The sequence below is a fragment of the Cicer arietinum genome, chromosome 1 (assembly GCF_000331145.2).
Source record: "Cicer arietinum cultivar CDC Frontier isolate Library 1 chromosome 1, Cicar.CDCFrontier_v2.0, whole genome shotgun sequence".
Lineage (NCBI taxonomy): Eukaryota > Viridiplantae > Streptophyta > Magnoliopsida > Fabales > Fabaceae > Cicer > Cicer arietinum.
The window spans coordinates 39696761-39715208 of NC_021160.2; the positions used below are offsets into that span (position 1 = coordinate 39696761).

At 32.8% G+C, this 18448-nt stretch overlaps 1 protein-coding gene across 1 annotated transcript; it reads left to right on the plus strand.

Annotated features, from left to right (window-relative positions):
• Positions 1–6144: 6144 nt before the first annotated feature.
• LOC140918924 (uncharacterized) lies at positions 6145–9685 on the plus strand. Its single transcript, XM_073363941.1, has 6 exons — positions 6145–6765; positions 7013–7329; positions 7768–7963; positions 8066–8231; positions 8349–8612; positions 9417–9685. Exons 1-6 carry the CDS (start codon positions 6145–6147, stop codon positions 9683–9685), a joined length of 1833 nt encoding a protein of 610 aa, XP_073220042.1.
• Positions 9686–18448: the final 8763 nt, after the last annotated feature.

Here is an 18448-nt window from a genome sequence, read left to right on the forward strand (position 1 = left end):
TTGACCAGTTAAAGAAGCAATGGGCAAGTGAGCAAGAAGAAAAGACACAACAGCTGATACAAGCCACAATTGATAAATTTAATAAGGAATGGAAACAAAAGTTTCAAGAGCAGCAACAAAAGTTTCAAGAGCAGCAGCAGCAGTTTCAGCAGCAACAACAATTTCAACAACAACAATTTTCATTTCCTCATGTGTTTCATCAGCAGTTCCCTCCTCGGCCTCAATACTTGCATCAACAACCACTATTCCAGCAGCAACAAAATTACTCTCAATACTCCCAGCAGCAGCATCCGCCTCTAAATTTCCAACAGCAACACGAGGATCCTCCGAACTCTGTCTTCCAGTAACAACAGCAGCCGCCAATGTTTCAGCAACAACAATATTTTCATAATTATCAGTATGTGCCGTCCTCTTCACATCAACTTCCTCAACCTCAACCAGATCATCAAACTGCATACCGACCAACTATGCCAACAACTGGGTTGATCAGACCAGATTTAAATCAACTTCAACCAGTTAGGGCTCCTCATTCGACTATTTTAAACATTTTAAACATAATTTTTTTAAATAGGGGATATAGGGTTGAGGGTACAAAGCCAACTTTCCTATAGTAATCAAAACTATACTCAAGAAGAGACAAGAGACGAGGTTTGTCAGCTCCACAAATTCATCTATACAGTGAAAACTATCCAATATTTACTATAGTAGTTGCGTCAATCTCAAATAAGTTCGTTACCATCTTAAAATTTTGAATAACCCAACAAAAAAGAGTTGCTAATAAGAGAATGCATCCAATTTTATTTTTTTATAATAAAATAAAGTTGGTTAAATATATTTTTAATGTCAAGCGTAGAGACATTTTCAATTTATTCTTTAAATCTTTTTATTAATTTTTAATTTTAATTTTAATTTTATTTAAATTTTAATTTAATTTTAATTTTGTTTTATTTGTAATTTAAATTAATCTTTAATTATAATTATAATTTAAATATTTTATTTTAAATTTAATTTAAAATTTTAATTATATTCAAATTAGTTTATTATATATTAAATTTAATTTATAATGATATTATATTTTAAATTTAATTAGAATTTTAATTTAATTATAATTTTAATTTAAATTTTAAATTTATATTTATATTAATTTGTTATATATAATATTATAATACAATATTAATTTTGAATTTAAAAAAATTAATTTTTTAATATACGTAATATTTTGTGGCGGCCTAAGACCTCACAAAATATTTATTTTTTAATCTGGATGGTACTTTGTGGCGGCCTAAACCCTCACAAAGGAGGGATCTTGTGGCGGCCTGGGCCCTCACAAAGGCTGGATTTTTAAAAATCAGTCTGTCCTTTGTTGCGGCTTGTGCCCTCACAAAGGCAGGATTTTGTGGCTGCAAAGGCCCTCACAGAGGCAGCCTTTTGTGGCTGCAAAAGCTGGTCACAAAAGTTTGTGACCAGCTTATTTGTGGCTGCCTAAGGCCGCCACAAATAACCCATTTGTGACTGCTATTTGCCCTTTGTGAGAGCTTTTGGCCCTCACAAATTCCTTGTTTTCTTGATGCGTATTATTTTCTCTCATTGTGTTGTAATCGCATATAGTATGCTGTAAAAAATAGAATGAAATGTTCTTTATAGTTTTTGATAAGTAGAATCATATCAACTTTTAGTTCTAGATATTTTATAGTCATGTCCATCTATCAATAGTTATATTATTATCACTTCTTATGAGTTCTACAATTATGCTCCTATATTTGTCTATCAAAAGGATAATCGTTTAATAAAAAAATAAAATTGTTGACCTTGAATCTTGCAATGTCATTGTTCCTTAACACCACTAATGATCTAATCATTATTAGTTGAGGTTACTTTTTGCGTTAACATAATAATTAGTCGGTTACTTCATCGGGAAAGTTTACGTTGGTGTCTGATTAATTGCAGAGTATTGTGTTCTGCCTAATTAATGATATTTGAAATTCCCCACTCCCCTAGCACCTTCAGTGCTATTCAGTACTCCCCTGCAAGGATCGTAACTTGTTTAGTGTTAGTCGGTATTCCACCACCCTATGTGAAATCTTTTGTCCAAACTTTCAATAATCCATGCACTATTTTTTTAAGTCAGTTACCCAAACCTTGCATCAAAGGGTCTACCCTCGCTATCAAAATTTCAAAAGATGAATACCAATTATATTTGATGAGATGCCAAAATAACCTTCATTGTAGAGTCACTATGTCTAAGAGTGATACACCAATTATATTATCGGTTTTACATGATAATATTTTGAATATATGAAAACCAATTGGTTCATGGCAGGTTGTTCCCGTTTGAAAAGGATTGTACAAGCTCTCATTTACTTCTCGTGAAGATTTATAAGGTGTTTGAACACTTGAATCTTGGAATATGAAACTAGGTTTTCTTCATGTTTTCTCTTGTACGAAATATTTCAATCCTAATTTTGTAAGAAATAAAAAAGCCTATTGCTGAATTTTTTTTCGCAATTGCTTCAGGGTATTGTAAACCCTTTATCTTTGAATGAAGCGACCGATTCAATAAGGTTGGGACATTTTGCCAGAGTTTTGATCGATTTGGACATAGCACAAGAGTTGAGAGTCATATTCTTGTTGAAGGGTACACATTTTTCGTTTACATTGATTATGAAAAAACCACGAATGTTTTGTACATCCTAAAAGTGGTAGGGCATTATATAGATAATTTCCAGAGTATTGGTAGTGAAATAGTTCACTCTGCTAAATATTCGGGAGTGGTAAAAGCTCAAAAAGATGTAGCATTAGTAAAAATTTGATTAAGAAGTATGTCCCTAAAAACATTGATCTAGACAATGTCGAAACTACTATGTAAACAATAATATTTAGGATAATAATACTCATCGTGTTGTTAATTCTCTTTCTGTTGATAATCTCCCTAACATTGAAATAGGTGGTGTCAACATTATTATTCAAGAATCAACCCCGGATCTGGAAAAATTGATAAAAGTGATGCATAAGCTTTTGACTCATATTGAGTTGATTTTGAGAATTCAAAAATCATTTCAGAGACACCTCAAAAATTTGAGGTTTGTGCTACACATGATTCTAGAAATGTAATTCATAAGGTTTTTGATTATGGCTTGTCTAATTCAGCTAACACAAGTCATCTTCGAGAAGATTATCAATATTCAGATATGCATATAATTGATTCTTGGAGTGATGTAGTATTTGAGAAGTATGATGCTCAAAATCATCGAGTCTCTTCTGATTGGGGCAATTAATGTTCAAATGTTATGGTCCTCAAGTATGATATATCAAAATATTTTTTGTTACTCACGATAATTTACATTTCATGGTTGCACTTAACTTGAAGATATTGTAGGGATTTATTAAAGAGAGATATGGTAGTGAATCATATCGTTCTACTGCTAGTAAAGAATATTTTATAGAGGTGATTTCTAAGGCAAGAAAAAAGTATAAACAGAAGGAATCTATATTATATAATTTTCGTCCAAGGCTGAAAAACCTGTAGTATTTGAGGAATTTTTTTAACATTTTTTTTTCTTTTCCTAGGTAAGGTGTATGTTGAAGTAATAATGTCGATTTACAAGAAAGGGGGGTTTGAATTGTAAATGCACCTTTTAAAAATTCATGTTAAAACTTAAGAAAATAACTCAAGATTGATCTTGGTTATGAAAACAGAAAACGGAGAACGTTGGTTTTTGTAGTAAAACAGAGAAAGTTCCTTGATTAGTTGAAAACAGAAAATCAGTTTATGTTTTATCCTAGTTAATTAATTTAGTATGATAAATGAAGAGATAGAATAGAGAATACCACACAATGATTTTATCCTGGTTCACCCAACGTGGGTTACGTCCAGTCCTCACACTGTGAGATTTTCCACTAAGTGTTTAAAACAAAGAGCTTTCTTGATCTTATAACACCTAGTCCAGAGAAAACCTTGATCTATTTCAACCTCTATTGCTTTCCACCCAGAAAGCAATACCAGCTCCTATCTAACCTTGATAGAATGTAATCTTTAAACAAACTATAAAGAAACCCTTATAGTTTGAGTTTTTACAACTTGATTGTTTTGACAGAATCTGAGATTTCTCAACTCTTGTTTGAGAATTGATTCTTTACAAAGGATATAATGATAATTGCGCAAACTAATAAATGAATATGAACCAGCAGCTGTTTCGCAGAAATCAGAATGTATGATTACCTCTGTTTTGCAGAATTTCAAGTATGTATGTGATTGATTTATGGATATCGAAGCACTTGAATTTCTTGCCTTGAATTGAGATATTGGCCTTCTATTTATAGGTTGTAGAGGCACTTAATGAAGGTACAAGAGCTGTTGGAGAGGCTCTGCTTTTTTGACTGAAACCTTATTTCAGAATAAATATAATCCTTCTTTGAACTAGCTTTTTGACTTTATTGGTTTAGCATTTAAAGCAGTTCTGTCCTTTTTAGAAAGTACTCTTGATGTTTCTTCATTGATCTTGAATGGTACATTCTCTGTCTTGAGTTTTGAGTGTAGCTAGAGAAGGATGGAGATGAATTACAGGCTTTTACAGAAGAGATGCATTGCTGCTGTTATTGTGCAGAAAACGGAGAATGATTAACGTTCTTGGTTTGTCAGTTTGAACTTTCTTGAGCTTCAATAATCATTCTGGAGTTCCTGTTTTAATCGTTCTGGATTTCCTTTGCAATTGTCTTGTCATATGTCAAGATTGATCGAACTTTCTTGACATTTGATTTTTGGAGTTTGCAAACTGTCATGACTTTTGTCTGTCTTGGAGTCCTTTGATCTTTGAGACCAAATAGCCTTTTTGAGTTTGGATGAATCCTACTTGTTCATTGCCATGTACTGATTAGATATGAATAATTTCCAGGGCAGACTCTTTGTTAAAGAGATAGAAAAAGTTTGACCAATATACTGTGATGGACAATTTTTGAAGCTGGAGATCATTCTCTGTTTTGATGCAGAATGATCTTGTTGCTGTCTTTTCTGTTTTGCTTGATTCTGTTCTTAATTAAATCCACTCAAAAACACATGTTAAATTAACATAACATTTTAGAATCATAATTAACTTTCTTAATTAACCTTTGTTTATTTTCATCAAAACCTTAAATATAGAGTTTGTCTCAACATATGTCTCCAGTTTCTTTTATTGTTTGTCTTTTAAATAAACAAAATCATTGTTATCAAAATGAGATTTTATTACTATAGACGTTCCAAACATTAAATCATTGTTCCAAAACAATAATAAGAGTCGCTAGTGCAGGAAAAACATTTCACATCAGGCAAATAATATTTCACATTGAAATGTTACCCGATGTGTTTTCTACCATCATGGTAGCTAAATACATACTATATCAAGCAACCAACTGATGAGATATATGAGTTTTCATCTTGGGTTGATTTTCTATCGATATCAAATCTCAATTTTTATGTCACTTTTTGAAGTCTTTTACATCAGATAAATGACATCTGACGTAAAATCACAATATGTTTTTATATTTTTTCCAATTCTACCCTTACAAAACAATATAAAAAACACATTTTACAACCAAAGTTTAATACTAACAACAACCAAAGTTAAATACTAACAAAATAACATACTATAATATACAAACAATAATACCATTGTAATAACTTATACTACAAATATTACAACATAAGACACTAACAATTCAATTAAAAACACAAATGTCAATAGATCTCTTTGAAGTTGAACCAGTACAATTTAACAACATCCAACCCAATTACTACTAAAAAGTTTGTTGCTATGAACAAATAAAATTAAGAGATAAACAAGCAATACCAGAGCCATTTCCAGAAGCTGACACGACATGCGATTCTTCTTGTTTCTGTTTGAGAGAGAAATGTATAAAAATCATGATCTTTGTAAACTAATAAAAGGATGATTGATTGATTGATGAGCACATTTACAAAAAAATGAACGACTAAGGAAATTATTGGAAATTCAAAAAAGCATTTAGAAAGTACTTGTGGGATCAACTTTGCTGGCAAGTTTAATACCATCAGAAGTTGATATGTCTTGAACGTTATATGGATATATCCCTTTGCGACTTAGGAATTTGCTACATATAATCTTCATCAACAACTTCACTATTAAAGAAATGAATTCTAATTTTGTGAAGTTGGAGAAATTTGATGGAGGAAATTTTATCCGTTGGCAGAAAAAGATGAAATTCCTCTTTACAACTTTGAAGGTGGTGTATGTTCTGAACACCACAAAACCAATGGAGAAGGAAGTGGAAACATTAGCAGAAACAAGAGAAAGGCAGAAGTGGGAAAATGATGACTATATATGCATGGGACATATTCTCAATGGAATGTCTGACTCCTTGTTTGATATATATCAAAGTAGCATATATGCAAAGGAACTATGGGAGAAATTAGAGTCAAGATACATGCAAGAAGACCCTACAAGTAAGAAGTTTCTTGTTTCTCAATTTAATAATTATAAAATGGTTGATAATAAATCAATCATGGAACAAATGCATGAGATTGAACGTATTCTTAATAACTACAAACAACATCAGATGCACATGGATGAAACTATTATTGTATCTTGCATAATAGACAAACTTCCACCTCCGTGGAAAGATTTAAAAAAATCTATGAAACATAAGAAAAATGACATATCTCTTAAACAATTGGGTAATCACCTTCATTTAGAAGAAGAGTACCGTAAACAAGAGGATACTAAAAACCAATTTTATCATGAAAAGGTCCATGTAATGGAGGAAGGAAATTCAAGCAAATATTTTAAGAAAAGAAATCGAGATTTTGATAAATCTGGTGAAAAACACAATAGTAATGATGAACAATGAAAGAAAAGAAAAGGAAGTTGTTATCATTGTGGAAAACCAGAACACTTTAAAAATGAGTGCATGTTCTTGAAAAGGAAGAACAAAGATAAGAATTCAAGTGCAACAAAAGATAATCTTGTTGCTGTCATTTCCAAACTCAACATGATTGAAGATAGACTCTGGTGCTACCCGCTATGTGTGCAAAAATAAAGAACTATTTAAGACCATCGATGAAGAAGATGGAAGTATTTTGTACATGGGAAATGCCTCAACTGTCCAAGTCAAAGGAAAAGGAACAGTGGAGATTGAATTCACTTCTGGAAAAATACTTACTCTTAAAGATGTATTTTATGTTCCTGATGTTAGAAAGAACTTGATTTTTGTACCTTTACTTAACAAGTTTGGTTTCAAATGCGTATTTGAGGGGGTTAAATGTATTCTTTCTAAAGGTGGTATCTTTGCAGGGAAGGGTTACCTTCGTGAGAATATGTTCAAATGTAATGTTGTTAGTAACTATAATAATAATATGATTTCTGCTTATATTGTTGAGTCTTGTGATTTATGGCATATGTGACTAAGACATATTAACTTTAGAAAATTGAATGATATGATGAAATCAAATTTAACTCCGACTTTTGATGAAAATTCAAATTCATGTACTACTTACATGCTAACTAAAATCACAAGACAACCTTTTAAAAGTGTTGAAAGAAGTTCTAAGGTATTATATTTAATTCACTCTGATGTATGCGATTTACATGGTTGGCCTACAATTGGTGGTAAAATGTATTTTGTCACTGTTATTGATGATTACTCTAGATTTTGTTATGTTTATTTAATTCACTCTAAAAATGAAGTTTTAGACAAATTTAAAATATTTAAAGCACAAGTAGAACTTCAACATGAAACTTTTATTAAGTGTTTTAGAAGTGATAGGGGAGGAGAGTTCTATCATCTTGAGTATTTTGAATCTACTGGTATTGTTTATCAAACAACTGCACCATATTCCCCACAACAAAATGGAATTGCCGAAAGGAAAAATAGGGTATTAAAAGAAATGGTGAATGTCATGTTATCCTATTCTGGTTTATCTAAAGGTTATTGGAATGAAGCCATGCTAACTGCATGTTATTTGCTAAATAGAGTTCCCAATAAAAGGAACAAGATAACTCCATATGAACTCTGGAAGAAAAGAAAACCCAATCTTAACTATATAAAAGTTTAGGGCTGTAGAGCAATTGTTAAGGTTCCTGAACCAAAAAGAAAGAAATTGGGAGAAAGAGGAATTGAAAGTGTATTTATGGCCTATGCTGAAAATAGCAAGGCCTATAGATTCATGGTTGTTGAATCTAATGACTCATATCGTATTAACATAGTGATTGAGTCAAGAGGTGCAATTTTTCAAGAAAATAGATTTAACTCAATTCCACATCCCAAGGAAACTGTATGTTCTAGTGTACAAAGTCTAGAAAATAATGCATCTAATAATGATACTTTGACATGTTCAGAACCCAGAAGAAGTAAAAGAGCTAAAAAAGAGAAAGATTATGGCCTAGACTTCTTTATGTTCCTTGTAGAAGGAACAAATGATTTCATTAACAGTTATGGACCAATTTGCTACAATTTAGAGAGTGACCCAGACACATATGAAGAGGAAATAAAGTCTCAAGACTCTTCCTTTTGGAAAGAAGTCATCCAAGAGGAAATGAACTCAATTATGGGGAATAAAACTTGGAAATTAGTAGACCTCCCACCTGGATCTAAACCAATAGGTTGTAAATGGATCTTTAAGAAGAAAATAAAATTTGATGGTACCATTGATAAATTCAAAGCTAGACTTGTTGCCAAAGGGTTTACACAAAAAGAAGGTATCGACTACTTTGATACTTATGCACATGTTGCAAGAATTGCATCCATAAGAGTGTTTTTGGCACTAGCTTCTATCTATAAGTTTGTAATCCATCAAATGGATGTTAAAACTGCTTTCCTAAACGAAGAGTTAGATGAAGAGGTGTATATGAAACAACCTGAAGGATTTGTTATCAAATGGCAAGAACATAAAGTGTGTAAATTGACTAAATCTTTATACGGGTTAAAACAAGCACCCAAACAATGGCACCAAAAGTTTGATAAAGTTTTTCTTTCTAATGGATACAAAATAAATGAATCTGACAAGTGTATTTATAGTAAATTTCATAATAAAAATGGTGTCATGATTTGTTTGTATGTGGATGATATGTTAATATTTGGCACAAATTTAGATGAGATAGAAAAAACTAAAACTTTCCTATCAAAAAATTTTGATATGAAAGATTTAGGTGAAGCAGATGTGATTTTAGGAATTAAAATCATTAGAGATGGAGTAAATATTGGTTTATCCCAATCTCATTATATTGAGAAAGTGCTAAAGAAATTTGATCAATTTGATTGCAAACCTGTTTCTACCCCATTTGATCAAAATGTTAGTTTACAACCACATAAAGGATGCCCTGTGGCACAACTAGATTATTCAAAGGTAATCGGATGCTTGATGTATGCCATGACATGTACCAGACCTGATATAGCGTATGCTGTAGGTAGGTTAAGTCAGTATACTAGCAATCCAAGTAAAGAACATTGGCAGACTATTAATAGAGTATTAAAATATTTGAAAGGAACAATTAACTATAGTTTAGTCTATAGTGGATATCCTTCAGTTTTGGAAGGATATACAGATGTCAGTTGGGTAACTTATGTTGAGGATCATGTTTTCACAAGTGGATGGATCTTCAACCTTGGTGGAGGTGCAGTTTCTTGGGAATCAAAGAAACAAACTTGCATTGCCGACTCCACCATGGCTGCATAGTTCATTGTCCTAGCTGCAGGTAGTAAAGAGGCATAATGGCTAAGAAATTTGTTGTACGAGATACCAATTTGGCCTAAGCCAATGGCACCAGTATCCATACATTTTGATAGTCAATCCACACTATCCAAAGCATATAGCCAAGTATATAATGGAAAATTGATACATATTGGTCTAAGACATAGCTATGTAAAGGATTTAATTTTAAATGGAGTAATATCCATAGTGTTTGTAAGAACTAAAAAGAATCTTGTAGATCATTTGACGAAAGGTATGACATGGGACATGGTGTTGAAGACATCATTAGGGATGGACTCAAGCTCATATCTAATTAATCATCAATGGTGAAAAAACGACTCACACTAGAGTAACATCAAGTCTTGAGTTCAATGATAAAGTACATTATTAGAATGATTGCAAGTACTTGAATATAGATACATCCCAATGGTTAAAAGTACTTGGACCATAAGTATAAAGTAGGAAGGTTGAGTTTTACTCTTAATAGACATATAGCATAAATTTGTTGAAACACATATTATGGGTGTATTTTTGATATAGTCTACCTGTGTGAGGATGAAGTGAGGCCGCTTCGAAGAGTTAAAGAGCTTGACTCTTAAATTCTCATGAAAAGGGTACATGACACAAGGCCTTAACAAACGTGTCATCTTTATAATTCTTTCGATAGTGCCGAGATTTCATGTGTAAGTTGTGCACACTTGTTCTAATGAATAACTGGTTCAAAGCTTGTCTACCAATCTATTCGGGATAAGTGGAACCCATGGCTTACTAAGTAGTGGTTCAAATCGTAAGATACCATTATCTGAAACCATGATATTTCCAAAATTATGGGACTAAGTATATTTTGAAAATAGTGGGGGATTGTGAGATATTTCCAAAATATTGGATAATATATGTATGCATAATTGGTGATAATTGACATGAAGTTGTTGTTGGTTTAGTGGTTGTGTTCATTGTGTGTATACATAAGGTCCCGAGTTTGATTCGCGCTTCTGCCTTATTTTTTGAATAAATTCCGCCTTGAAAAGACGCGATTGTTCATTAAAAATGAAAAGGCACAACGGTGGTTGAAAACCATCTCCTACACGCGAACAGAAGCACTGATTATCCACCAGACCAACCACCAATGCAATACTTCATTAAGTAACTGAACCATCCACTTTTCTCACTCATTCTCATATTCTAAGTCATCTTATTATTTTCTAATGCATAAGAAAAGAATAAATAACATTCTTTTGTAACATACTATTGAAAGATATTCTTGGTGTGATAATGCAAATCATATCAAGGTTTTCCAAAGTACCCTGAAGGGAATTCGCTGGTTATCTCATTTGCATCTGATTGGTGGAGGCGAATCGAACCTAAAGGCTAGTGTAACAATACGCTTTGGAATTTGCTACATATAATCTTCATCAACAACTTCACTATTAAAGTCTTGAGCAATTGTAACCAACACAGATTCAACAAGGTCTATGGACTCATATTTTTAAATTTATCTTTTGATTTATTTTTTAAATTTCGACAAATTTTTTTCAAAAAATTAAGTTTTTCTTTAAAAATTTTTGATAAAAAATAGATTTACAAAGTTTTTTTACTTTTCCCTCAGAATTTTTTATTGAAAAAAATTTGATTTTTGTCGAAAAAAATAATTTTTTAAATTTTCTTAAAAATTTTTTTTGATAAAATAATAATTTAAAATTTCTTTTGATTTTTTCTAAGAAAAAAATATTTTAAATATTTTTTGATAAAAATAAAATTCAAAAATTTTAAAAAAAAAATAAAAAATTAGATCAACGCAAAATTGAACTCACCTCTTAAATTCACAAAAAGTAATAAAATAATAAATAAAATTTTTTTAAAAATTATTTCAAGACCTAATATTAAGAGCTTACGGTTTGGTTTAATTGATGGCTCTAGGTAGAAACCACACCAGCAATGAAGCACCAACAGAGAAACATGGTTCCTTTAAGTCACGCTCCTATGAGGCAAAGAATCAAAACAATTAAATAAATAGGAAAACCCAGAAGCACAAACATACCACTTAACAAGGGACCCAAAAAGAAAATGTTGCATAATAGGAACTTCTCCAAAACTTCATCCTTAATTCCTATTTATAAATCTCTTGCTCTTATTCCAATTCAATTCTTCTTTTCAGCAAACATAAAGAAAAAAAAATATTTTTCATATGAAAACTCTTAACTTTGGACCAACATACCATACAAAAACACCAAGTGCATCCTTCAATATACATGGAAATTACAGTTGCGGAGACATAGCATTTAGTGTCACAAAAAAATATTAAGGCATAGAGAAGAAAAGGGCACAACTTTGCTGCCGAATTATTAACAAAAAAATCAACTAAAACTCAACAATGAGTTGGAACTGTCCATTGGCTGCAAACAAATAATTCAGCTGGTTCAAATTAAAGTTTGGTCGAGGTAGTCTCTCGTTTACGTTATAAAAAGTGTTAAAAAAATGTGGATTATCTTGATTAATTAATTGGTTATATTTAAAAAAAATATTGTTTAAATATTTTAGCCAATTTTAGTCAATTTATATAATTTTTGTAAAATTTGTTTTGATTTTGTATTAATGAATTTTAGTAAATTATATAATTATATTATTTTTTTATTAAATTTAAAATAAAATATGAATGTATAAAATCTCTTTTTCAAAAGACGACGTCTTTATTTAAAATAAAAAGAAACTACACAACCCTGAAACGGACTTCATTTAAAAAATCTCATTTGTAACTTGTGATTTTCTATATATGCAAAAATAAGCTAAATTAGTATATAGTTTTAAAAAGAGACTATATTAATAAAATAAAAAAATATTTCAAAAAGGATTATTAAAAAAACCCTTATACAAAACCATGTGCAAACAGACCCATATCTTTTAAAAGAAAATAAAAAATACCCCATAGAACCATGATTTATTTTGTTTTAAAAGATGGATTCATTATATAGAAGAACATTTCATAATGAACTGAAATAACGAAAACCTTTTTGATGTTTTCTATGGTTGAGAATACTTTGTCGCGAAAATGGACAGCTAAAAATCAAATAAATACTGAAAAGCAAAGCAAATCACTAATATTAAAGAGATAATGTTAATTTCCAGTTAATCATTTTGATATTAATTAATACATGGGTCGTCGTAAAAAATAATGTAACATGTATGAGTTATCGAAATACCTGTTAATTAATTAGAATAATAGCATAAAAATTCTTATGAAACATGAGACTCTTGTTGAATGAGTCAAGAGAAATGAGAGTTTTTTTTACATATATAACCCTTTTTTTTTTTTTTAAATGTCCCACTCCCAAATTAAATTCTTTGAATGTCCTACTTTTTGGTTTCAATAGGAAGTCGTTCTCTTAGGGAAGCGACCTCCTGAAAAGGAAATTTTTTCATGTCAATAGGAAGTCGTTTCCCGGGGAAGCGACCTCCAATTGCATTTTTTTTTTTAAATATAACAAACAAAAATACAAAACGCAGTTGGATGTCGTTTCTCCGGAAAACGACTTCCTATTGACATAAAAAAACTTCCTCTTCAAGAGGTCGCTTCCCCAGGGAACGACTTCTTGTTAAAACCAAAAAGTAGGGCATTCAAAGAATTTAATTTAAGAGTGGGGCATTTAAAAAAAATAAAAAATAAAAAGGGATATATATATATTTTGCTTGTAAGACTATTTATAGCCCTGTTTCTTTAATGAATAATTATCCCTTCCAGCTATCAACATTGTTATTTCTGAATTAACAATTGGTATTAGAGTTGTACAAGGGACCAAACTGAGTGTGTGAAATTAAGAGTGAGCAGAATGGCAAATTCAGACAAGTTTGTGCAACCAGCCATTCCTAAGTTCGATGGCCATTATGGGAACAACATCAGCAAGTGAAGTGCAGAGAAAGACAGTGGAAGAGTCCAAATTAAAAGATCTGAAAGTCAAGAACTTTCTGTTTCAGGCAATTGACAGAGAAATCCTTGAAACTATTCTTGACAAGGGAACCTCTAAAGCAATCTGGGATTCAATGAAGCATAAATATCAAGGGTCCGCAAAAGTGAAAGGGCACAACTTCAAGCATTGAGAAGGGAGTTCGAGTTGCTGTCCATGAAAGAATGAGAGAAAATAGACAACTTCTTGGGGCGAACACTGACTATAGTGAACAAGATGAAGTCAAATGGTGAGACAATGGAGCAGAGTATGGTGGTTAGTAAAATACTTAGATCTTTGACTCTCAAATTTAATTATGTTGTGTGTTCAATAGAGGAGTCAAATGACCTGAGTACTCTGAGTATTGACGAACTACATGGAAGTTTGCTAGTTCATGAACAGAGAATGCAAGAATACCAAGAGGAGGAACATGCGTTAAAAGTGGCTAATGATGATCGGTCAAGTAGAGGAAGAGGTCGAGGCATGTTCAGAGGAGAACATGGCAGAGGTAGAGGAAGACAACCCAGAAACAAAGTAGTTATTGAATGTTTCAAGTGCCATAACTTGGGACATTTTCAATATGAGTGTCCTAAATGGGAAAAGAAAGCTAATTATGCTGAATGGGAAGAAGAAGAACTTATGTTGATGTCCTATGTGGATACACATCAAGAAAAGAAAGAAGAGATATGGTTTCTTCATTCAGACTGCAGCAACCACATGACGTGAAACAAAGAGTGGTTCTCTGAATTGGAGGAAAATTTCACTCGAACAGTGAAACATGGGAATGATACAAGAATGGCGGTAGTAGCTAAAGGAAGTATAAGAATGCAAGTGAATTGCATAATCCAGGTAATAACTGATGTTTATTATATTCCTGAACTTAAAAACAATCTATTGAGCATAGGGCAGCTTCAAGAAAAGGGATTAGCCATTTTAATTCAAGATAGAATGTGTAAAGTGTATCACTCTAAGAAGGGGCTGATTATGCAAACTTATATGAGTAGAAACAGAATGTTTTCTGTGTTGGCTTCTAAGCCACATAGAAATTCCATGTGTTTACAAACTGAAGATGTATCAGAGAAAGAGGCACACATTGGCATTCAAAAGGATGGTGATTGGCTTACCAATTCTGAAGTCCCCCAAGGAAATATGCACAATCTGCCTAATTGGGAAACAACATAGAGAATCAATGCCAAGAAGGAGTCTATGGAGGGCTTCAAAACAACTCCAATTAGTACATTCAGATATATGTGGCCATATCAAACCAGCCTCACACAGTGACAAAAGGTACGTGTAAAGTGTATCACTCTAAGAAGGGGCTGATTATGCAAACTTATATGAGTAGAAACAGAATGTTTTCTGTGTTGGCTTCTAAGCCACATAGAAATTCCATGTGTTTACAAACTGAAGATGTATCAGAGAAAGAGGCACACATTGGCATTCAAAAGGATGGTGATTGGCTTACCAATTCTGAAGTCCCCCAAGGAAATATGCACAATCTGCCTAATTGGGAAACAACATAGAGAATCAATGCCAAGAAGGAGTCTATGGAGGGCTTCAAAACAACTCCAATTAGTACATTCAGATATATGTGGCCATATCAAACCAGCCTCACACAGTGACAAAAGGTACATTCTAAGTTTTATCGATGATTATACTCGTAAAACTTGGATCTACTTCTTACATGAAAAAGCAGAAGATTTTACTGTTTTTAAATATTTTAAAGCAAGTGTTGGGAATGAGACAGGTGCATCCATAACTTGTTTAAGAACTGACAGAGGTGGCGAGTTCACCTCAAATGAGTTTGGAGAATTTTGTAAATCACATGGCATTAGCAGGCAATTGACAGCAGCCTATACGCCACAGCAGAATGGAGTTGCTGAGAGAAAGAATCGAACAATTATGAATGTTATTCGATCCATGCTAAATGAAAGAAAAGTTCCCAAAACCTTCTGGTCGGAGGCAGCAAGATGGTGTGTTCATATTCAGAATCGATGCCCAACAGCAGATCTTGAAGATAAGACTCCTGAAGAGGCTTGGAGCAATGAGAAACCCATAGTAGATTACTTTCGAGTTTTCGGATGCATCGCACATGTTCATGTACCAGATCAAAAAAGGAGCAAATTAGACGATAAAAGCAGAAAATGCATTCTCCTAGGAGTCAGCGATGAATCAAAAGCATGGAGACTATATGATCTAATCTAAAAGAAAATCATTGTCCGCAAGGATGTTATTTTTGAAGAAGAAAAGGGATGGGATTGGGGCAGATCTATCAAAGAAATAAGGCAAGATATATTGGAGTGGGGAGATGGAAAAAAAGGAGACACTGAAGCTGATCAAAATGAAGAAAATCTCGGTGAAACAAACACAAATAATTCGAGCGGTAATTCTGAAAATTCTAGCAGCTCGAACACCTCAAGCAGTCCAACAGATTCACCTCCAAATGAGCCAAATTCTAATGATAATGAATTAGTTGAAGGGAGGGGCATGCGAAGAAGAAGAGAACCAAGATGGATGGAAGATTATGAAACAGGGGAAGGTCTTTCTGATGATGAAAATCTGAATGCAATGATGATGGTAACTGAAAATGACCCAACAACGTATGAAGAAGCAGTAAAATGCGAAAAATGGAGGAAAGCAATGTCATCAGAAATTGAATCCATTGAGAGGAACCAAACTTGGGAGCTTACTGTGGTTCCTAAAGAAATCAAACCTATTGAAGTCAAATGGATTTTTAAAACAAAGTTAAATGAAGATGGTACGGTGGAGAAGTTCAAAGCAAGGCTGGTAGCAAAAGGGTATGCACAACGTCATGGCATTGATTATACTGAGGTATTCGCTCCGGTGGCGAGACTTGACACTATCCGAGAAATTCTTGCAAAAGCTGCACATTTTAGTTGGGAAGTCTTTCAACTTGATGTGAAGAGTGCTTTTCTTCATGGTGAGCTGAAAGAGGAAGTTTTTGTTGAGCAACCGAAGGGGTTTGTGAAGAAAGGAGAAGAAGAAAAAGCCTATAGGTTGAAAAAGGCATTATATGGGCTCAAACAATCACCACGAGCTTGGTACAGTAGAATTGAAGCTTACTTCATACGCGAAAATTTTGAAAGATGTCCCAGCGAACATACACTATTTACAAAATCAAAAGGAGGTAAACTCTTAATCGTAAGCCTTTATGTTGATGATTTAATTTTCACTGGGAATGATAGAAGCATGTGTGATGAATTTAAAAACTCAATGATGCTGGAATTTGATATGTCTGACTTGGGGAAATGAAGCATTTCCTTGGAATAGAAGTGAAACAATGGACAGGTGGAATCTTCATTGGTCAAAGAAGATATGCAGGGGAAGTTTTAGCAAGATTTGGTATGGAGGATAGTAATGCTGTAAAAAACCCAATAGTTCCGAGCACGAAATTACACAAAGATGAAGGTGGCGTTAGAGTTGATGACACTCTGTTCAAACAAGTAGTTGGAAGCCTTATGTACTTAACTGTAACTAGACCTGACTTGATGTTCTGTGTTAGTTTGATAAGCAGGTTTAGGGCTAGTCCTACTATGACACATTGGCTTGCAGCAAAAAGGATTTTAAGGTATGTAAAAGGTACAATCAATCTGGGCATCTTCTACAGGAAAGGAGAAAGCAATCTAAAACTTGTAGCCTTCACTGATAGTGATTATGCTGGTGACTTAGATGATCGAAGAAGCACTTCCGGATTTGTGTTTAAATTAGGAGCATGAGCAATTTCTTGGGCATCAATAAAACAACCAGTTGTTGCTCTCTCCACCACAGAGGCAGAATACATAGCAGCAGCTCTATGCGCATGTCAATGTGTTTGGCTTATAAGAGTACTGGAAAAGATTGAAGTGAAGAAAAAAAACAGGAGTCGTGATTATGTGCGATAATAGTTCTACTATACAGCTATCCAAAAATCATGTGTTTCATGGAAAAAGTAAACATATTGATGTGAAATTTCATTTTCTTAGGGACTTAGTGAATGAAGGGGTTATTAAGCTAAGTTATTATGCTTCTGAGAATCAAATTGAAGATATTATGACGAAGCCGTTGAAACTTGAACAATTTGAAAAGCTTCGTGGAATGCTTGGAGTTACAGATAGTACTGAAGTAAGCTAAATTCTGATGAATTAGCTTAAGGGAGGGATTGTTAGTTAATTGTTTTTGTTTAGAATAAAATTTGTATTCCTCAGTTTGTGGAAGTAGTTCTAGTCTTTAGGAAAAGACCTATTCTTTAGGAAGTCTGTTAGTTATCAATTTTCTGCACATTCTGAGCTGTTAGTTGTAGTTTCTGTTTTGTTTGTAAAACTATTTATAGCCCTATTTCTTTAATGAATAATTATCGCTTCCAACTATCAACATTGTTATTTCTGAATTAACAATGTAGACATTAGATTTTAATATTCGATCGTCTAACGATGCAATTTTTAATTGTTTAGTAATTTTTTCCCTTATCAATTTATTTCTACTGTCCAATCCAAAATTGTTTGCGCGCGTTTGGTTTTAGCAAAGTCAATATCTTGAAAATTCAGTATCTTGTAGATTGAGGTAGAAGAATCTTCATGAATTGTCTAAGCATAGTATATCGATTATCGACTAAGTGTGACAAAAAAAATTGAATAATTGAAGTGTACCGTGTACGCCTCAAACGAAGATAAAAGCCACATCAAAATAGGTAAGTGATGATTGATGTGTTTTTTAGGCTCTAGCTTTTGATATATAAAGTACTACTCACTCAGATCTTAATATGCGGTTATTCACTTTTATGGGTTAGAGTACTTTTTCTTCTGATTACTTT